We start from the raw sequence: 20,535 nt of genomic DNA, 5'->3' as shown, positions 1-20,535 counted from the left end.
AACAAGACAACTGGTTAGGTTCTGTTCCCAGGTTTATAAAGAATGCAAAAAAAGCGAGACAAAAAGGCCAAACTGTAAATCTTTTAACAAATTTTAAAGTGATTTTTAAAATGGTTTAAAGGATTAAAAACCTTTTTTATTCTTCCTTACTGTCATAACCCTTAAGTTATCAAATCTTTACATGCAGGTTATTTGTGGGATTTTTTATAATGTACTTTTAAGGCTGTTCTAAATGTCTAAAATATTCTGGTAATTGACTGTAATAATGAACTGAACTCTCTAAAAGGAAATGCTGCTACTGGAAGCCAAGATGCTTGGGCCCTGAAAAACTAAAGTTCCTTTATGAAATCTACTCCAACAGATCTCAAACCACTAAGATGTAACAACAGGCATACCTAAACATTTCAGTACTATCTTTATTGTTCTGAGCATGTTTGTCTTTAATCAGCTACACATCATCTGCTTCTGAATCTGTCCCACACTTTCCTTTTTCATGGGGTCCCCATGACTCAAGGCAACAGCAAGAACTGGAGCCTGCCTGAGAGTTGCCTAAATCTACCATTATCTATGAACACAAGAAGCAGCTGCCTCTTCCCCTACAATGAAAAGGGCTACAGGGCTATTGTGACAAAATACATTTTAAAAACTATGCAATTTATTTTAAAGCCTGTGACAGCTGAGCAAGTGGAAAGTGGTCTTGCCAGGGCATGTTGCCTCACCTTTTGCATTGTGGAGAATGTCACCAAGGGCGAGGGAAGGGGAGATGCACACAACAAGAAAAACGGTTAAATTGGAGATTCTGGCTATCATTTCATGTTAAGTATTCAAATAGGTTCAATATTTTTTAAAAAGAAGGTAAGCTTTATATAACTGGATGCAGGGCTTTTTTTGTAGCAGGAACTCCTCTGCATATGAGGCCACACCCCCCTGATGTAGCCAATCCTCCAAGAGCTTACAGCAGGCCCTGTAAGAAGAGCCCAGTAAGCTCTTGGATTAGCTACATCAGAGCATTAGCTACATAATATGCAAAGGAGTTCCTGCTATAAAAAAAGCCCTGACTGGATGCATAACTGCAGTCTAATATTAATTTTAACTGAATATTCTTGGAAGGTTAATTTCAGCATACCAAATACACAATCTTTTTGGCACATATTCACTCAGCACACATCAGTCCAATGTTACTGCATGCGGAAGAATGAGAAGATATCTGCTCAAGCAATTGCCAAACGAGACTGTGCTATTGTTTGTTTCGATGACACCAACAGCTCTTCAGCAATCATGGGGAGTGCAGATTCAGCCTCCACCCACCCACGTCTGCTATCAAAGCCATTGGGTGATTATGTGGTTTCAGTTTACTGTATGTTTATTTACATAGGAGGTAATTGAGAAGAGGATTCATGTTCAAGGGCAACCTTGCTGAAATAAAAAAAAATACACCTTCTGATAAACCAAGTTAGAGAACAGAAAATATAAGCTATGTATTTTTATCTGAAAACTGCATATGGCAACAAGTGAAGAACACAAGTGTGCGGAAGTTGCAATGCTTCCATACACCCGGTTTCTCTTCCAGCTAAATCTGAATGTTGCAGGAATCAACCGCATGTCGGAGCTTACTGTAAGTAGGGATGTTGCAAAGTTCGTCATGAACATATTTGAAGGTGCCCATAAAGTACAAGCCAATCACCCAACCTATTTGGTTCAGGCCAATCAACGGCAAACACCTGCCAAAGTGCTTTGCGCAAGGTTTTTGTAGAACTGAGCATGCACAAATATGCTGCTGATTGAGCAGCCATTAGCATCAGCACTACACTTCTTTGTTAAACATCAACGGGGAAGATTTTATTTAAACTAGCATTTATTTATAACTGATTTATTATATGATTTGTGACAGATTTAATTGTCTATTTAAACAACTGCCTGTTGAATGGTGCAGATACACAGCAAGGAAAGAGGATGTGCTGTGTGAGAATGCAAACTGCACTGTACTGTATGATTAGACAGGAATAAAGTGAAGCAACCTGTCAACCAGTGAACAGGCTGATAAACTACTGAAGCTATCACTGAAAACAGGTCTCCATTTGTGACCAGTAACACAGTGCAAGACAAGCCAGTGGGCACTCAAGCATAAGTAAAACCCATTAATTCCTCCTTTGCAAACAACAGTAGAATTGAGGATTCAGAGTATACGCCACATAGGTTTCTCTTTTCTCTTACTATTTTCTAACATCTGAATGGGCTCTAAGAGCAAACAAGGATTTCAGATAAATATTCAAAGTTACTGAAAAAAATGGCACACAGTCTTAAAATCAGTCCTGTAATATTTCATCAATGTAAAGAACAGCACAAACATTAGCATCCAAGTATTATAAGAAACAAAAACTTAAATTCCTTAACTTAAATGTGCAAAAATGAACTATACTACAGGGCTTTTCTATGCAGGTAATAGGGTTATGTAGTACAAAATGGTTCACAAACTTACTCTTAGATGCACCTGCCCATTAGTGGAGATATAAAAGCTCTGCTTTCCATTTTGAGCTGAGATGGGTTTGTATGAAGAGCAGGGCTTTCTTGGCTGTGGCACACCAAATACAGAACACCTTCCTAATTGTAACTTGCCTAGTATCAATCCTGTTTAGCTCTTGGCATCAAGTGGAGACATATTTGCTTGTCCAAGTTCCTAGCTTATTGCCTTCTTCCCTCACCCTGGGCATACAGTTTTTGGATCTTATGTGCCCTGTTGATTTCAGACACTCTCTCTATGTTCTTGCTCTGTATAAATGTCTCTGTGTTTCTCCTTTATTATTTTGGTTTTCTGTTTTAGCCACAGTAATATTTTGTTTCCTTGGTATTATCATTAGTGTTAAAGCATTGTTTTATTGGTTTGATATAAGATCTGGCTTTGTAATGTGCCATGAAAACATTCTGACTGAGGGGTGAGGTAAAAGTGTCTTAAGTAAAAATTCAATATAAACTGTTATATGATCTAAAAATATTACTCAGGGTTTGCTATTAATGTAGTGCCTTCAGGCGCTAGAATTGTTTCTATCCTATCATAGACCTAATGAAGTTGCAAAAAAAACATACCTCTGGTTTCTTCATGATCTCTATGAAAAACATGTGATTCTTCATCGGATAAATAACAATCAAAACATCTCCGAAATCTGTTGGGATTATGCCCCTGCGATAATTCCTGGTATGTTCAGACCAGACAACATGAACCTCATCATTCCCCAAGTGTCGAAGCTGCAATAGCAAATGGGCCCACAGTTAATCAGAATGACCAAAACAGTTTGAGGAATGATGGTTGACAAATGGAACTGCAACACTGACAGGAAATGTGCTCCAGCAGAGATAGGAGGGGAAAACATTGACTGTTTAGCTGCAGTTTACGCAAAGCATGGAAATAACATTTTCCTTCATAATACTTATAGGATTCACACTTGAGAAACTGCAACACCTTACAGCTGTCCAAGCTGAGGGAGAATACTACAGTGCACAAGGAATAGAGTTTGGGTGGGCAGCCCTGGCTCTGCCCTGGGGACCCCTATTTGGATGTAAAGGAAGCATAAAAACAGGTTGCTTACCTGTAACTGATGATCTTCGAGTGGTCATCTGTGCAGTCACACACATGGGTCTTGCCGCAGGCAACGGATCCATACCTCGGAGCTCCAATAGCTCGCCTATAACGTCTTTTGGCGCGCTTTCCTCCCGCTCTGGGGAGCAGGCAGCGACCGCGCATGCCTGGAGCGGGGGGAGAGCGCCCATTCCACTCAGTTTCTTCCAGCCGCCGCCGGCACTGACACTATACAAGGTTAAGCAACAATTACAAGAGGCCAGCAGCGGGGAAGGCTGGGTGGGCGTGTGTGACTGCACAGATGACCACTCGAAGATCATCAGTTACAGGTAAGCAACCTGTTTATCTTCTTCGTGGTCTCTGTGCAGTCCCACACATGGGTGACTAGCCAGCTAGATGACCTGGAGGAGGGTGCTGGTAAAGAAGAAAGTTAGTCACAGGAAGCAATCAGATCATATGTAATCACGCAATCAACCATCAAGTGACATGGTATGCAGCGAAAAGATGGAAGCGGATGAACTCACCCTTGGCTTCAGTGGAAGATGGATCTGAGGACCGCTTGACCGAAGGAGGCGTCACGTCTCGCACGAACGTCCAGCGCATAATGGGAGACGAACGTGGATGGAGAGGACCAGGATGCAGCCGCACAAATGTCCTCTAGAGAAACGCCTTGTAGGAAGGCCGAAGACGTCGAGACCGCTCTAGTAGAGTGGGCCTTAAGGCCTTCGGGCAAAGGCTGTTTAGCCAGTTCGTAACACAACCTGATGGCACTGACTACCCACTTCGACAGACGTTGGGTAGAAATTTTAAGACCCTTGTGAGGGTTTCCATAGGCCACAAACAGGTTAGGGTCCTTACGGAAAGGTTGTGTACGGTCAAGGTAGAAGGATAAAGCCCTTCTAACGTCCAAGGAATGCAGGGCTCGTTGACCCTGGTCGGATGGGTTGGAGAAAAAGGTTGGTAGAGAAGTTGAGGTGGATAGGTGGAACTGGGAGACAACCTTCGGCAGGAACGCAGGGTCCGGTCGCAAAACAACTTTGTCCTTGTGGAAAATGGTGTAGGGAGAATCGTAGCGGAAGGCGCATAAGTCACTTGCCCGTTTGCCCGAGGTAAGGGCTACGAGTAATGCTGTCTTCCAGGAAAGAAGGTTGAGGTCTATGGTAGCCATAGGCTCAAAAGGGGGTTTCATCAGGCAGGAAAGGACTAACGATAAACTCCAAGTCGGAACAAAGGGCTTAACAGGTGGGTTGAGATGCAACATGCCCTTAAGGAAGGACTTTGATAAAGGATGGGAGAACACAGTCTTGCCATCAATCGGATTGTGGAAAGCAGAAACCGCAGAAAGGTGAACCTTCAAGGAGGAATAACAGAGTCCCGATTTCTGTAGAGAAAGCAGGTAGTCCAGGATTAGGGGAAGTGGAGCCGTTTCCGGCTGCAGATGAGAAGATGTCGCAAAGGAACAGAAGCGCTTCCATTTACGCTGATAAGAAAGTCTCGTGGAAGGCTTTCTTGCGTTGAGGATGACATTTGCTACCTCTGTTGAGAGGTAGGTGGATGTATTCTCCAGGCAGCCAGGGCCAGGACTCGAGGGTTGTGATGGAGAATCTGACCGTTGGCTTGAGAAAGGAGGTCGCCCGCAGGAGGGAGTCGGTAGTAAGTGTGGCGTGACAGTTGAAGCAGCCGCGTGAACCACGGTTGCCGAGGCCACCATGGCGCAATGAGGATGCAGTCTGTGCCATCCCGAGCTATCTTCACCAACACACGTGTCAGAAGGGGGGTCGGTGGAAAGAAGTAGTGAAGGGGACCTGTCCAATTGTGCAGAAATGCGTCGTTGCCCCTCCTGCAATAAAACTGAGGACACTTGGCATTGTTCCTGGATGCAAAGGCGTCCACCTTGGGTGTTCCGAAGCAACGGAAGATGCGCCGAAGGTAGATCGGATTGATGGACCATTCGTGGTCGTCTATGCGAATTCTGCTGAGGGAGTCGGCCAGAATATTCTCCACCCCGGGAAGATGAATGGCAGTCATGAATATGTTGTGCTTGACACACCATTCCCAGAGCAGTACGGCTATACGGCAGAGACAGAGGGATCTGGTTCCCCCTTGTTTGTTTATGTAATAAACAGTTGCCATATTGTCCGTTGAGATCTGGACATGTTGGCCCCTTATTAGTGGAAGAAATGATTGAAGAGCTCTGTGCACCGCGATCAGTTCTAAGCAGTTTATATGCATACGGCTCTCGGCGGTCGTCCAAAGCCCTCTGACAGTTTTGTCCTCTAGGTGGGCTCCCCATCCCCCCTTGGAGGCATCTGTTGTTATCGAGGCCGTCGGGGAGGGCGGTAGAAACGGCTTGCCCTCGAGGAGATTGTTGGGTGCAGTCCACCACGTGAGAGATAGAAGCACTCTGTGCAGAACAGTGAGCAGAACAGCTTGAGATTGAGTTTGAGGGTGGTAAGCTCGGACAAACCATGTCTGTAGGTGTCGCATTCGCAGTCTTGCAAAAGGAAGGACAGATGTAGTAGCGGCCATAAGGCCCAGCAGGCGTTGGATGGTGAACGCAGACTGGAGAGGCTGTTGTTGAACTGACTTGGCTAGGGCAATAATAGTGTGTGCCCGATCCTCGGGGAGGAAAGCTCGATGCAGGGAGGTGCAGAGAAAAGCGCCTATGAACTTGAGGTTCTGGGTAGGTGTTAGGTGCGATTTTGATGCATTCACGCGAAGGCCTAGGGAGCGCAGAAGAGTGAGAGCTGTGTCGAGATTGTGCTCCAATTGCTGTAGTGTCGGGGCCACCAGGAGCCAGTCGTCGATGTATGGGAAGACTGGGATGTTCTGAGTGCGAAGTGCAGCTGCCACAACCGCCATGCATTTGGTGAAAACGCGCGGCGCAGTGGAAAGGCCGAAAGGTAGGGACACATATTGGTAGTGGTCCGGGCCCATGGCAAATCGCAGATACTTCCGATGTTGAGGTCGAATGGTCACATGGAAGTAAGCGTCCTGAAGGTCTAGGGAAGCCATCCAGGAATTCCTGGGAATAAGGGGCAAGATGGACTGCAGGGAGATCATTCTGAACTTCCTGTATGTGATGTGCTTGTTGAGCTTCCTTAGATCTAGGATGGGACGCTTTCCTCCATCCCTCTTGGGAACTAGGAAGTATCTTGAATAGAAGCCTGTCCCCCGATGTAGGGGGGGAACGGGTTCGATGGCTTCCTTGTTGAGCAAGTCCAGAATCTCCTGACGGAGGAGAGGAGACGGAGGGGTAGCTGTGAAATAGTGGTGGCGAGGTGGAGAAATGAACTCGATTGCGTAACCGAGGCGCACGATGGTCAGCACCCAGGAATCGGTTGTTATCGAGTTCCAAATGGGAAGGAAAGGTGACAGACGTGTTTGTAAAAACGGTTCGGGAAAGTCAAAGAGACTGTTTAGAAGGAAGGGAGGACTTTTTAGGCTGTTGTGACCGCGGCCTCTGTTGAAACTGAGGTTTCTGCTGCCCAGTCTTCCTCTTCCAGAAATCAGGACGCTTAGGTGACCTTTGGCGTCTTTGAAAAGATGGTCTCCAGGGCTTTGCGCGGTTGGACTGCTGGGAGAACGGTTGGGAAACTCCCAAGCGCTTAGCACGCTTACGGCCGTCATCCACCGAGGCTAGGACCTCGTCAGTGGAAGCATGAAAAAGGCCGAGGCCATCGAAGGGAAGGTCTTCGATCTTTTGTTTAATGTCTGGTTGTAAATTTGTGGACCTCAGCCAGGCGTGGCGACGTAGGGCAACAGATGACGCAAAGACCCTAGAAGAGCAGGAGACAGCATGGCGTATGGTGTTAATCTGCTGCTTGGACACTCTAGAGAGTTCTGATACCAGGGCAGATGCCGTTCTTTGGGAGGGTTCAGGAAGTGCGGGAATAAGAGGTGTAAATTGGTTGGCCAAGTTGAAGACGTAAGCCGAGAAATAGGCTAAGTAATTGTTTAGTTTAGAATTTGTAGAGGCAAGGTTGAACATCTTTCTTGCCAGGGTGTCTAATTTTCTGCCTTCGCGGTCAGGAGGTGTCGGATGTCTGGACAGCTTGGCCTTAGTTGCCGAATGTACGATAATCGAGTTGGGTGCCGGATGAGAGGCAAGAAACTTGGCTTCAGGAGCGTGAACTCTATAAAGAGAGTCAAAGCGTTTTGCGGTTGGTGGGACCGAGGCAGGTTTGTCCCAGGTTTCACGGAGGCCCTCGAGGTGCACCGGAAGCATAGGGAGCAATGAGCCAGGTGGGAAGTCCGTTTGCACGAGGTCGTGTACAACGTCCGAGACCTTAGGTGAGTCCGACGGAAGAGTAATGTTGAGGGCTTCGGCCATGGTGGTTATTAGATGGAGATAGGCCTTGGACGCATCTGACGGAGAGAGTCGAGGTTGTGGCACCGAGTCCGAGGCTACCGAGTCAGGGCGGTCCTCGGAGTCAGACGATGCTGACGATTCATGATCGGAGTGGGAATCGTCACGGGAAGGAGGATGTGAAGGCCGGATCGGGTCCGAAGGAACAGTCTTCGGTTTAACCGTCTGAGCGGGTTGGTCTGTGGGGGTGGAGACCGGCGGGGCAGTCGAGACCGAGGCTGATGGAGTGCGCGGTCTAGCGTCCTCTGGCTGGTGGTGGTCCCGGGATCGCTGAAGCTCGGAGAGACGAGCGCATTCCCGAAGCCTATCACGGAGTCGAGGAGAATAGCGAGAGTAGTCAAGCTCTCGGATCCGATCCCGAGGATGGTCATGTTCTCGGGTCCGATCTTGATCGCGGGATCGAGAATAGAGGTCACGGTCGAAGCCACGGCGTGGCTCTCGGATCCGATCTCGAGAGTAATCACGGGGTCGAGGAGAAGAAAAGTCGCGGTCGAAACCTCGAGACCGTGGAGAATCGCGGAGGCGTTTGGAGAAGTCACGGAGTCGATCGCGGGGTGCAGGAGAGTCCTCGTAACGGTAAGGGGAATAACCTGAACCCTCCAGAGATGGAGACCGAGAAGGGCGATGGGTACGAGAGTAGTAACGGTCATATCTGGGAGTGGCATAGTAGTCGCGGTAGTAATCCGAGGAATCGGAGTCTCGGCGCCGACATGGTGATCTGGAGCGGCCCTTGAGGAGCGGGGATCGGGCTCGACGAGAGGGTGAGCGAGAGCGATCCTTGTTTGAGGCCTGAGCGGCTGAGTCCTTGTACAGGGGAGAAATCCCGATGTCTCGGAAGTCCTTATACAGGGGAGAAATCCCGATGTCTCGGAAGGATCCGATTCGAAGCGGAGGTTTAAGGTAGGTCTGCGTAGACTCGGTTGTGAGATCGGGTTCGAGAAAGTCGGTCGGGACCACGCTGTGCACTGAAGGCGAACGAGAGTGGACTGGAATGACCTCCACTGCTGTGGAAGTGTGAGGTGTCAGTTGGGGCATGTCTGTGATGACGTCCGACGGAACCGACAACTCAGGCGGAAGGGCAGGTTGTGTTGGAGCCGCAGGATCCATAGACTTCGAAGTCGAGGTTGGAGCCTGAGGCTTCTTAGGAGCCGAGTGCGAGTGGAGTTTCTTCGGAGCCGAATCGGCCGATCCGGAAGGACGAGATTTCTTGTGCGCCGGATCCGTAGATTCGAGATGGCGCGATTTTTTCGAAGCCTTATGGCCGGTCTCGGCGTGCTTCGAAGACTTTTTATCGGACTTGTGTTTCTGTTTGGAGAGAGACACGTCCGTAGAAGCCGAATCTCCCGCTTGCTGTTGGGGAGGCGGCGAGTCCGATGCGGGCATAGCCCTTAAGGACAATTCAATCAGGAAACTCCGGAGCCTTGCCGCACGGTTTTTCCGGGCCTGCTTTCCGAAGTTCGCACAATGAGGGCAGGAATCAACTCGGTGAGATTCGCCCAAGCAGAAAAGGCAGTGGCTGTGGCCGTCTGTAGTAGGGATTTTGGTCCCACAGCGCGTGCACTTTTTGAAAGTAACTTTCCCTTCCATGCGCTCCGGACAAGGGAGGGGGGGGAAGGGAGAAAAGGGGAAAGATAGCGCAGAAGCGGGTATTATTATTATTTTTTTTTTTAAATTTTCCGGGACGAAGCGAAGATATAAAAGAGAAAAATACGATACCAGTTGAGGAAAAAGGGTGAAGAGATGTAGGTAATGGACGAGCTAAGGAGGAACGCAGCGAGGAAGGTGTTGTCCGGGCGGCGGTAGGAAAGAAACTGAGTGGAATGGGCGCTCTCCCCCCGCTCCAGGCATGCGCGGTCGCTGCCTGCTCCCCAGAGCGGGAGGAAAGCGCGCCAAAAGACGTTATAGGCGAGCTATTGGAGCTCCGAGGTATGGATCCGTTGCCTGCGGCAAGACCCATGTGTGGGACTGCACAGAGACCACGAAGAAGATCAGTATTTTAAATAAATGTAAATCCTCCAAACCAGGGGTCATTTCATAGAAAAAGAAGTGCCAGAGCTCATTAGCACAACTCATTTGCATATGCCACATATCCCTGACAACACCAGAAGGTGTACTAAATTATATCAGCTCAGCATCTGCCTTAAAATGCTTCTTGAACGATAACTGTCATAACAAAACATAACTTACATAATAAAACATCATACTTTCCAAATTACTTTCTCCTACATGGCCACAGTAGCATGATAAAAGATTTCCATCTGTCTGCTTTTTTATGTTTTTGGTGGGAAAAATATTAGAAATTTTGTCAAATCTTAAGAGTTCAGCAAGATTCTCACAGTGGGTTTGAACAATGGAGCCCAGAAGCCAGTATGGGGTGGGGGGGTGGGGGTAAGAAAGAAAGAGTGCAATAACATTTAGAGGTTCCAGAGCTCTGCTCCTGCCCAAAATGAGACCTGCTCCAGACACTCCCACCGCACTGACGCCTCAAGCAATTGTCTGACTTTCAACCAGACCTAATTCACGGCTTTGTTGACACAGGTTACATGCTGGGCTTGTTCTAAGTGCAAGGAACACAAGTTTGAGAGATGGGAAGAGACAAGGGATGAGCTTAGGCCAGGATGACTCTGTTCTGCTACTGGATGAGCTTTCCTCTGGCAGAAGTAGACTCTCCCTTGATGGACCCTACTCTTTGCATCAGGCGAAGACTTCTTTCATTGGACAAAAGTACTTCTGCCAGTGGAACAGACCCACAGGGGTCAAGCCACTGTGCCCAGCAAATTCACAGTAACTCTTACGCTTGACAACTATCATGGATTGTTTTTACCATCTCAAATTTCCTGAAAAATTTGGAGCTCTGGGCTGGAAAAAAAAAATCAAAATAAAGCTTTTTCTGAAGCCTTATAGTAGTTTTACAAAAAAATGATTTGTAGTTCTTCCTGGATCCCGAGCTCAGTATGAGTCAGCATGAACCGAAGCCATCAAACAGAAGACATTAGAAGTCTACCATGAATACCTGGCACTCATCCATCTACAACTGACGCAACACACCCACTTTAATCACTACATTTAAAAGAGTGCACAAAGAAAAATTTGATCAGTTAAGGGATAGGAACAAAGGATACATTTTAAGATAACATGTGGATGATGGGATGATGGAATTGGAGCTTAGAGGAAACATTAAAAGGAACAGGATGGTTCACGAGCATCTAAATGGATATCTCCCAAAAGAGAAAGAGTTCAGTAGCATCTTAAAGATTAACAACATTTTTGGCACAAAAGCTCATCCCTCACCACAAATTTTGTTAGTCTTTAAGGTGCTACTGGACTCTTGCTTTTTTTTTCCGGTACTGCTACAGACAGACTAACACGGCTACCCATCTTGATCTATTTCCAAGACAAGAGAGAAAGCAATTGTTTAAATAGGCAACCAGTAAGTTCAAGCTTATGTAGAGAACACTTAGGAGGCATTGTCAGAAAGAAGAACTTTACAAAATATAAAAACAGCAGGAAAAATTGGCTCCGGTATATTGGGCAGTCTTTAGCTGTGGCAGATTTTAAATGCAATTCATGAGAAAAAATGGTTAAGGAAGGCTTGGGAAATCCTGCCATCACAAGAAATATTTTAGATCATTCATTAATTCTAAATGTATCACAAAGCTATTTTAATACATAATATTAGGCCTTTTATTTTTTTAAAAAACCATTCCCATTATAAACGCAATGTTGGAGATACCAGTGTTTAAAACAAGGGCAATAGATATGTAAATTGCAGTCATTAGCTAGTAATTTGCCCTGTGCCATTTGACAGTTTTTAGAGGATCTTCATAGAGTGATGTTAGTAATAACTACTGTGCAGGTTAAGAGCATGAATCATATTTCCTTACAATATGTAACCTCAAAAGTAAACACCCATAGGTCTTTAATGCATCAGGGACAGATTAAAGAGCATGTTTGCATGACAAAAGATCAACAAGGAGTCTAATTTCAATTTCATTGTTATCCATCATGTTCCAACTTAATTTCTCTAGCTGCAATCTGTGCATCAGAAGCTATTTGTCAGTTACTGGGCAATTTATTATTTCTCAAGCTGTACAAAATCAATTGCATGTTCCAGGCCTGGTTGTGTGTCATTCTGCATACGCCACTTGATTCAATAGCGTTAAAGGCATTCGGCGTTTGCTATTCTGCTTCCTGCCTGGCAGGCAGCACACCCTGGCTGATAGTGGTCATGGGATACACACCTAATAGCCTGACCTCCTTTTCCTATTAATTGCATCATGGAGCCAGCTGGCTTCAGAAAGGAGTTGTCTGTGTGATTGAAGAACTTCTGCTTTTGGGCAGGCCTGGCTGCTACTTTCCCTGAGTAATGACCAGTCCTGACATTCCCATTGTCTGCCTGACAAAGTGCCCATCCTAAAATCGAAGTTTTATTTGTAAATTAACCAAGAAACTTCCTGCCAGAACAGCATTGCCTGGAGACTGATAATGTGTGCCTTTCATTCCCTTTCACTCTTACTGTATTCACTGCCAATTTGTTTTCTGCTGCCAGCCAGCCTGAGGCTATAAAAAGCCTTGTAAGACATAAGCGCAATTATAGTCCTAGAGTCAAATGAATTGAACAAATCCGATAGCACAGCCCCTGTCTCCTGTTCGCAAACCCCTTCAGCAGTTAAGATTAGCTGCTAAAAATCTAATCGAGCTAGAACTAATGAATTTCTCGAGTAAAGGAACAAAAGTTCAGTGTGTGTGTGTGTGTGGGGAGGGGGGGGGGACAGTTTCCAAACCAAGAAGCTCTTTGCTGCTAAGTTTTTGCTGAAAAGGTACAGACAAGGAATTATTTGGGCAGGAAATGGTTATGGTTGTTGCTACCGCTATTCATGTCTATTATGGCTGCAAGATGACTCCTTCCCAACGCACTCCTAAGTGATACATCCTTGTGTTCTGGAAAGTATTGCCCCATCCCTTGTTACAACAGAAGAAATCTTTCATTAAGGACAACCATTTCATAGTGGTTCATATTTTACAGTGCTAAATGAGCACAAAAATGTACTTTCTATGTAGCAGTAGTAATGCTGCTCAAAATGTAAAAATTCTCTTTCTCACTATTTTATTCTGTGGTGCCACAGTGCCACTCTGCAACAGTTATTCATAGTAGTTATTTTAGGTAAAGCATGTGAGAGGCCAGCTATTTTTTGCAGAAAAACAGAATTTGATAATTAGGTATTCCCATGACATCTGCCTGATTCTGTGGATCACAGCCTGCTGCTGAATGGTCACGTTTAGAGGCAGCTTTTCTGACCAGCAGGTGGCCTGACCTTCTGTCATGCTAGTAAGCAGAATGCTGAACTACTTGCTTAGCTGACAAGCTTGTCGTGCCTGGAAGCTGGCAAAGGAAAGAAAATAAGATCCAGAATTGGTTGGAGCCCTTATTAACATGTGAACAGTTATCGTTACACGTATACGCTGCTAAAGAATCTAACAAAATTTCAATTCTCAAATATACTTGGTTGACTAGACTATCCTAATCTTCTAAATTCTAATATTACGAATCATAAAAATTACATTCTAAATTAATTTTTTTAAATTGCAAAGCTAAACAAGACCTGTGAGCTTCCTGGACACAGGACTACCTGGGCTCCACATATAAGTCACCTGGAGGTTTTTTGAAGACAAGCGAGGGGTGTTTTGGATCCTAGCCTTAGTACAACTCTTTCAGAGGAGTCACTGATAGATTGTAAAGGATGTTTTTGTCCAAGTTTTCTTTAGCTCTAAAACAAACTGCTGTGATCCAAGACGCATCCTGCCTGAGTGTTTTATGCCTGGATGCTTCACCAGAGCAAATATATTTAAGAGAGAACAATATAAATTGCACTTTTTGACTTTTCCATTTTCAGTTACCTTTTTGGTCAGTGAATCATCAGAATCAGATGGCATGCGTGTGCACACATGGAAAATAACTTCCACTGTTGAACTAGCATAGTAAGGTGCTGTCTGCCCTGTGCTCCCATTTCGCTGAAGGCCACCCATAAATCCACAGTGAGTTGAAAGTTCAACCTTAATTAAGTAACAAGAAAGGGAAGAATTACATGTGCCTTCCAACTTCAATCCTACGCACACTTACCCAGCAGTGAGTTTCACTAAAATTATTGAGACTTACTTTTACATAGATCTATATAATTCACATTTTAGGGTGACTGCAACACTAAAGATGAAACACTGTTTGTTTTTAACATTAAAATTTAATTAGTGCCCCTTTAGTAACAAAACAAAACAGAAGTTTCTTAATATTTCATGGAGCTATATACAAAACAGATGCCACAACATTTGTTATGCTTTTGCCTGCACCTAAAAACCTATAATTTGTGTTAATATATACTTGACTGATCCTGTTGAAAAGGATACTTGGCATGCAGTTTATTTTGCAATCTTACCTCTATAGTTATATCTTCAATTAAAAGCTTTTTTGGTTATGTTACTTTGCACCACAGAAAGCACATGTATGTTTTTCAATCAAACATTTAAGTAACATTTTTTAAAAATGTAATTCATGGGGCACATAGCAGGATCCATCATACATCATTCCCCTCCCAACATTTATTCATGACTTACCAGAAACAGCAACACAAAGGAGATGAAGACTAAAGATATCAAAAATGAAAAACACTTCAACTGATTCGAACAGTGCATTATAGGGGCAGATACTCTTTCCCCTCCAGGTCTTACTCAACAGAACCAGTATGGTAAAATGGTTAAGAGTGTCAGACTAGGATTTGTGAGACACAGGTTCAGATCCTCACTCTGCCATAGAAACTTGCTGGGTGACCTTGGGCCACTCACACACACTCAGCCTCATCTACTTCAGAGGTTTATTTTGGAGGTGAGAAGAACAATGGGGAGAAAAGCAGGGTATAAATGAAGGAAACAGACAATCAGTTTATCTGAACTGGCAGGAAATTGCTACCTCATCCAAGAACATGGCAATCAGTTAAATCAGAAGCATACACTCATCTTACTATCACTAAACTAGATGTCTGAAAAACAGGTTACCTCCCAACCTAGTCCAGCCACAAAATCTTCATAGGCTTGGCTACCTCTTGGGTTGGACAAAATGGAACATTTATCTTCTTGTCCTTCAGCAATGTAAAACACTGCAATCTTGTGAGTTTCACGGCTACAATAAAAAAATAATAAAAAAAGAAATCTTAAAACAAATTATCAGATTAGACTATATGTCAGTATGAGAAGCTACTCAGAAAAAATACAAAATAGTAAGAAGCAATACACATTTTTTTAGTTTTGTACCACTATACTAGTTGATCAGCAATAAACACATCTATACCTGACAATTAAAGGTATACAGCTATTGCCTTTTTACTCATAGCTGATAATTTTTCCATGCTGTAAAATTCAATATTAGAATAATATTCCAATTTATCATTCCCTCCCCCGCCTCCAAATCCATATATATTTTTCTAATATAATGACAGTTTCAGGTTGGTAGCTGTTTTGGTCTTCAGCAGAAGAGCAAGATTTGAATCCAGACGTACTTTAGAGACTAACAAGATTTCCAGCATCTTTGCTTTTGAGAGTCAAAGCTCCCTTTGTCAGATCTGTAGATCATCTGATGAAAGAAGCAAAAGCTTCTACCCTGGAGATTCTGTTGGTTTGTAAGGTGCCATGAGCTCAAATCTTGCTCCAGTATAATGATACTCAAGTGAATCCTTAGTGAACTAAAACGTTCAAAAGTATTATACTGTCAGATATTGTGTGCCAAGGACAGTATCAAAAATTGGAACCACCCCCTCCTTACGGCCCATGTTGCATATTTGATGGAAAAAATGTTTTATTGCTAAGTATGGTTCCCAGAAGAATAAACAATCATAGCTAAAAGTTTTTGGTGGTGGCAGCAATAGGAGGCATCGTATTTGGCTTGGGAGCTGTCGGAACTCATCATTAGGCTCTAACATTTGGGGTTCTGGCTCAGGTCTATATCCTCTATTGTAGAACAGGATGCCTGGGAGTTCATTCTACCACAAGGACATTATGGATGTGAAATGTGGCCAGGGCTTTGGAGGCTGTGGCTGGTTGGCTGGAGCAGAGTCAACAAACTGAATCCATCAAAGGCTGAAGGCCTGTGTCTGGGCCACGTACAAGTGAGGGCAGAACTGGGGATCCAGCTCCCGGCCCTTGGTGGGGTATTGTTAATGCCAATGCCAATGGTGAGGAGGCTAGACATGATTTTAGATGATCACATGATGACTTTAAATGGAGGCCCAAATCATGAACCCTGCCAGACCAGCTTTTTACCATCTTTGGCTGGTCAGGCAACTGGACCCCTACCTGGCAACCTAGCTACAGCGATCCATGCAATAGTCGTGTCCAGGCTAGGCTACTGTAACCAGCTCTATGTTGGGCTGCCCTTCAGGTTGATCTGGAAACTTCAGCTGGTTCAAAATGCAGCTGGGCATGTGAACATACATACAGCTGGTGTTCTGTCAGCTGCATTAGCTTCCAGTTGAGTACTGAATTAAGTTCAAGGTTCTAACACTAGCTTTTAAAGCCCTGTGTGGTCTGGGACCAACATATCTGCAGGCCTGTCTCTCCCAAAATGTCTCCTGAAGAGCTTTATGTTCAGCAGACCAACAGCTGCTAGCGGTCCCCGGCCCCAAAGACATTAGCCTTGACCAGAGCCAGTCTTTAGGTGTATCATTCTCCCATATGAGGTCAGAGCCCTGTGGGATCTGCTTCAATTCTGCAGGGCCTGTAAATGGAGATGTTCCACCAGACCTTGGGTTGAGGTAGTGGGTGTCTAAATTGCATCAGCCTCCTCCCTCCTCTGCTCTACCCTGCTACACTGTCCACACTGTTCCATCAGGTTAATTGATTATCTTTGCCCACTGCCCAGAAATTGGCCCATGATGGGCATATTTACATGCTTTTGGAAGTACTTCCCAACTGTGCTGGATTGCCATCTGGTGTACTGTACTTGCTACTACAGTTTTAATACTGGTTGATTAACTGATTGCCTAATTGTTTTGTTGTAACCCTTGAGTCCTGCAGTGCAAGGGATGGCAGGATAAAAGTCCAACAAACAAATTAATTAATAAGAGGGACTGGGAGATGGAGAAGCGTGGCAGAGAGAGGGAACAGGTGGAATTTAGGGTTTGAATCTGTGGGGGAGGAATAGGAGGGAAGAGAGGGAAAATGCAAGTTTAGGATTTGGGGGGGGGGGGGAGAAAGAGTAACTAATAACTCACAGTTTGGTGGAGTGTAAGAGGACAGACCTTTCATGTCTGCTTGATGGGGTCATGGGTTTACATGCTATTCATTAGCTAAATTGATCTCTAGTTCTTGCTTATTGCCCCAAATCCCATGTTTTAAGAAGATATTGGATTTATATCCTGCCTTCAGCTCCAAAGAGTCTCAGAGCGGCTCACAATCTCCTTTACCTCCCCCCACCCACAACAGACACCCTGTGAGGTAGATGAAGATATTGGATTTATATCCCACCCTCCACTCCAAAGAGTCTCAGAGCGGTTCACAATCTCCTTTACCTTCCTCCCCCACAACAGACACCCTGTGAAGTGGGTGGGGCTGAAGAGGGCTCTCACAGCAGCTGCCCTTTCAAGGACAACCTCTGCCAGAGCTCTGGCTGATCCAAGGCCATGCTAGCAGCTGCAAGTGGAGGAGTGGGGAATCAAACCCGGTTCTCCCAGATAAGAATCCGTACACTTAACCAATGCATCAAATTGGCGCTAATCTCAACAAACTGAGCCAAAGTCAACATGAACCTTCTTCTGGGAAATTTTTATGGGATACCAAACCAAAACTGTCAAATGGGTTTTGATACGGAATTTCTTCATAATTATCCTATACTTTCTACTTAAATTAGTCAAACATTTTTTTTAAAAAAAGGTAAAACAGTTTCCTTTCCCTAACTGTGCCTTCTTCTTAGTACAAGCCTGGCTGAAGGAATTACTAAACTGAATTTACCATTGCCTGGAGTCCAAATTTTTCAGCTCTCTCAACAGTTTTGAGTTTTTCTTCAATATATGGAAACTTTTTCTATGAAGACATACAGAAAATAAAAGTTATAGTAGAAAAGCTTCAGGGCACATAGACAGTAGGTTCTAACTTTAAGTCTTTCAAATGAAAACATTTTTACCACAAATTTTAATAAGACTTCTCATATTTCTGACAATACCACTCTTGGAAAACTCAATACGCCAACTTCCATCAGTTGAACCTGATCCATCCAATCATCACTGTATCTAATAGTGAGGCACCACCCACACTAAGTGCGAAAGCAGCAAACATACCACCCATAGTCAAAGCACTGGTCTCCCCAAGTATGCAGAAAAAGACAATATTGTAAATTAGCCTGAAGAGAGAGAGAGAGAGGCTTCCAGACCAGTTTGATAAGGCCTTAAGTACGTTCCAGAAGCACAGAATGTTGAACACAGTTGAGATACTTGACAACAAAAATGGGGGAAGGTAGTAGAGAAACCATACACTCAGTCAGTGGGCTCTGAGACAGAACGGGAAAGAGTTGATTGTTTGCCGTTTCTTAACTGCCTTTTCTTAACCGCTGGGAAGAATTAGCTGAGGGCTACTGTGTGGGCAGAGAGAATCTGAGGGCACGTGTGACTGCTGGTAAGAGAGAAACTGCTGTTTCTGTTTGTCTTTTTTGATTGGGCTGTAGCTGAGTGTAGCTGATTATATCAGATGATTGTTGCTGATTGGAAGTATCTGTGGTGCCTGGGGCTGACTGCTGGCTCCATCCTCTTTGAACCTTACAAATGTAAAGCTGTATCTTGCCAGAGGCACAAGCCTTTGGCATGAGCTGAAGGGTGAGAGCTAAAAGGCTCTTTGCCTATGGTTCTTAGGTTAGGGGCTCTGAATGAAAAACCCAGGAAGGACCAGGAAGCCAGGGTGAGGCCAGGCCCTTATTCTTCCTGCGTTCAAAACAAGGTAAGTAGACTTTCCACAAGGAGAGCCACACAAACACGAAGGGTATTAAAAGGAGGACTGTATATTTAAAAACAAATAAAGAATTAAAAAACAATTATGAAGGCAGAATTCCAGCAGGGGGTGTGAGTGGGCCCAAAATCCAAATAGTGGGCCCAAAATCCAGTGTTTTGCACTGAATGTCATATGTATGATTATCCGCCCACTGGACAGAAGTCTTGGGTGTGTGCTCGGTGCAATGAACTCCTGGTTCGCAGGGAATGAGTTCACATCCTTGAGGCCAAGGTGGCTGATCTGAAGAAACAGAGGCAGCCAGTTAGGCAGGAGACTCAAGGCCAGGACCTTCAAGGTAGTCTTCTCAGAAGCGTTACCTATTCCACGTGCAGGGCTGGAGAAACAGGCACAAATTAGCAGTCTCAATGCGTGAATGAGACGAAGGCGTAGGAAGAAAGGGCTCAAGTTTGCTAGGCACTGGGATGCTTTTTGGAACAAGTGGGAGCTATACAAAACAGACCATCTCCATTTGTCCTGAGAAGGACATATAGAGGATGGTGTGAAATTGTTTTCTGTGGCCCCAGAAGGTAGGACCAGAACCAATGGGTTGAAATTAAATCAGAAGAGTTTCTGGCTCAACATTAGGAAGAACTTCCTGACTGTTAGAGCGATTCCTCAGTGGAACAGGCTTCCTCGGGAGGTGGTGGGCGCTCCTTCCTTGGAGGTTTTAAAATAGAGGCTAGATGGCCATCTGACAGTGATGAATATCCTGTGAATTTAGGGGGAGGTGTTTGTGAGTTTCCTGCATTGTGCAGGGGGTTGGACTAGATGACCCTGGAGGTCCCTTTCAACTCTATGATTCTATGGTTCTAAGGAACCAGGCTGCTGGCACTTAAAATCAAAAAGGTGGCAGAGTAGTTTTTAAATTGAATCTTGAGGAAAAACTGATAGGAGATGAAATGTCTCTGGTTTAAGATGGCTCATCTCAAAGCGATGAAGGGTTAGCTGTTACTTTTCTACAGGGCAATGGATTAGAGTTGTCCACTGAGATGGTGACAAACAATATGGACTGCCTGGCAAGGTCTTGAGGCAGCAGGAGAAAGGTTGCTGGCCTAACATGCCTGGGAAAGTATAGATATTTATATACAAATGCTAGAAGTGTCCGAAGTAAAATCAGAGAGTTGGAATGCTTAGTGTTGGGGGGAAATATAGACATGGTAGGCATTTCAGAAACTTGGTGGGGTGAGGAGAATCAGTGGGATATGGTGATTCCAGGATATAAATTATATCGGAAGGATAGGAAGGGCAGGGTTGGAGGTGGGGTGGCTCTGTACATCAGAGAGGGTCTATAGTTCAGTAAGTTTGAGAAGGTAAGAAAATTAGACTCAATTCTGGAAATGGTTTGGGTCCTAATAGTGGGCCCAAAAGGAAGCTTAGCTCTGGAAGTTTGTTATTGCCACTGGATAAAGGATGATTTTAAAAGATAGAGGATGATTTTTAAATGATTTAAAAATTAAAGATAGCAGCTAGACAAAAAAATGGTGTCATAATAGGCGATTTTAACTACCCACACATTGATTGGGTCAATATGTGTGCAAGTTGGGAGAAAGATTGAGTTTCTAGAATTTGA

At 44.7% G+C, this 20,535-nt stretch overlaps 1 protein-coding gene across 2 annotated transcripts in view; it reads right to left on the bottom strand.

The window, feature by feature from the left end:
• Positions 1 to 20,535, bottom strand: part of RALGAPA2 (Ral GTPase activating protein catalytic subunit alpha 2) — a 380,381-nt gene that overhangs the window by 105,949 nt on the left and 253,897 nt on the right. For both annotated transcript variants that reach the window (XM_060253668.1, XM_060253669.1), the window contains 4 exons: positions 17,937 to 18,008; positions 14,991 to 15,114; positions 13,842 to 13,997; positions 3,085 to 3,243 (listed from right to left, as the gene is read on the bottom strand). In XM_060253668.1, the coding sequence (XP_060109651.1) occupies positions 3,085 to 3,243; positions 13,842 to 13,997; positions 14,991 to 15,114; positions 17,937 to 18,008 (511 nt within the window). The remainder of the gene's footprint in view (positions 1 to 3,084; positions 3,244 to 13,841; positions 13,998 to 14,990; positions 15,115 to 17,936; positions 18,009 to 20,535) is intronic.

This window comes from Heteronotia binoei, chromosome 14 (genome assembly GCF_032191835.1).
Source record: "Heteronotia binoei isolate CCM8104 ecotype False Entrance Well chromosome 14, APGP_CSIRO_Hbin_v1, whole genome shotgun sequence".
In the NCBI taxonomy this organism is placed as follows: domain Eukaryota; kingdom Metazoa; phylum Chordata; class Lepidosauria; order Squamata; family Gekkonidae; genus Heteronotia; species Heteronotia binoei.
This window is presented reverse-complemented; position numbering and strand designations above follow the sequence as displayed.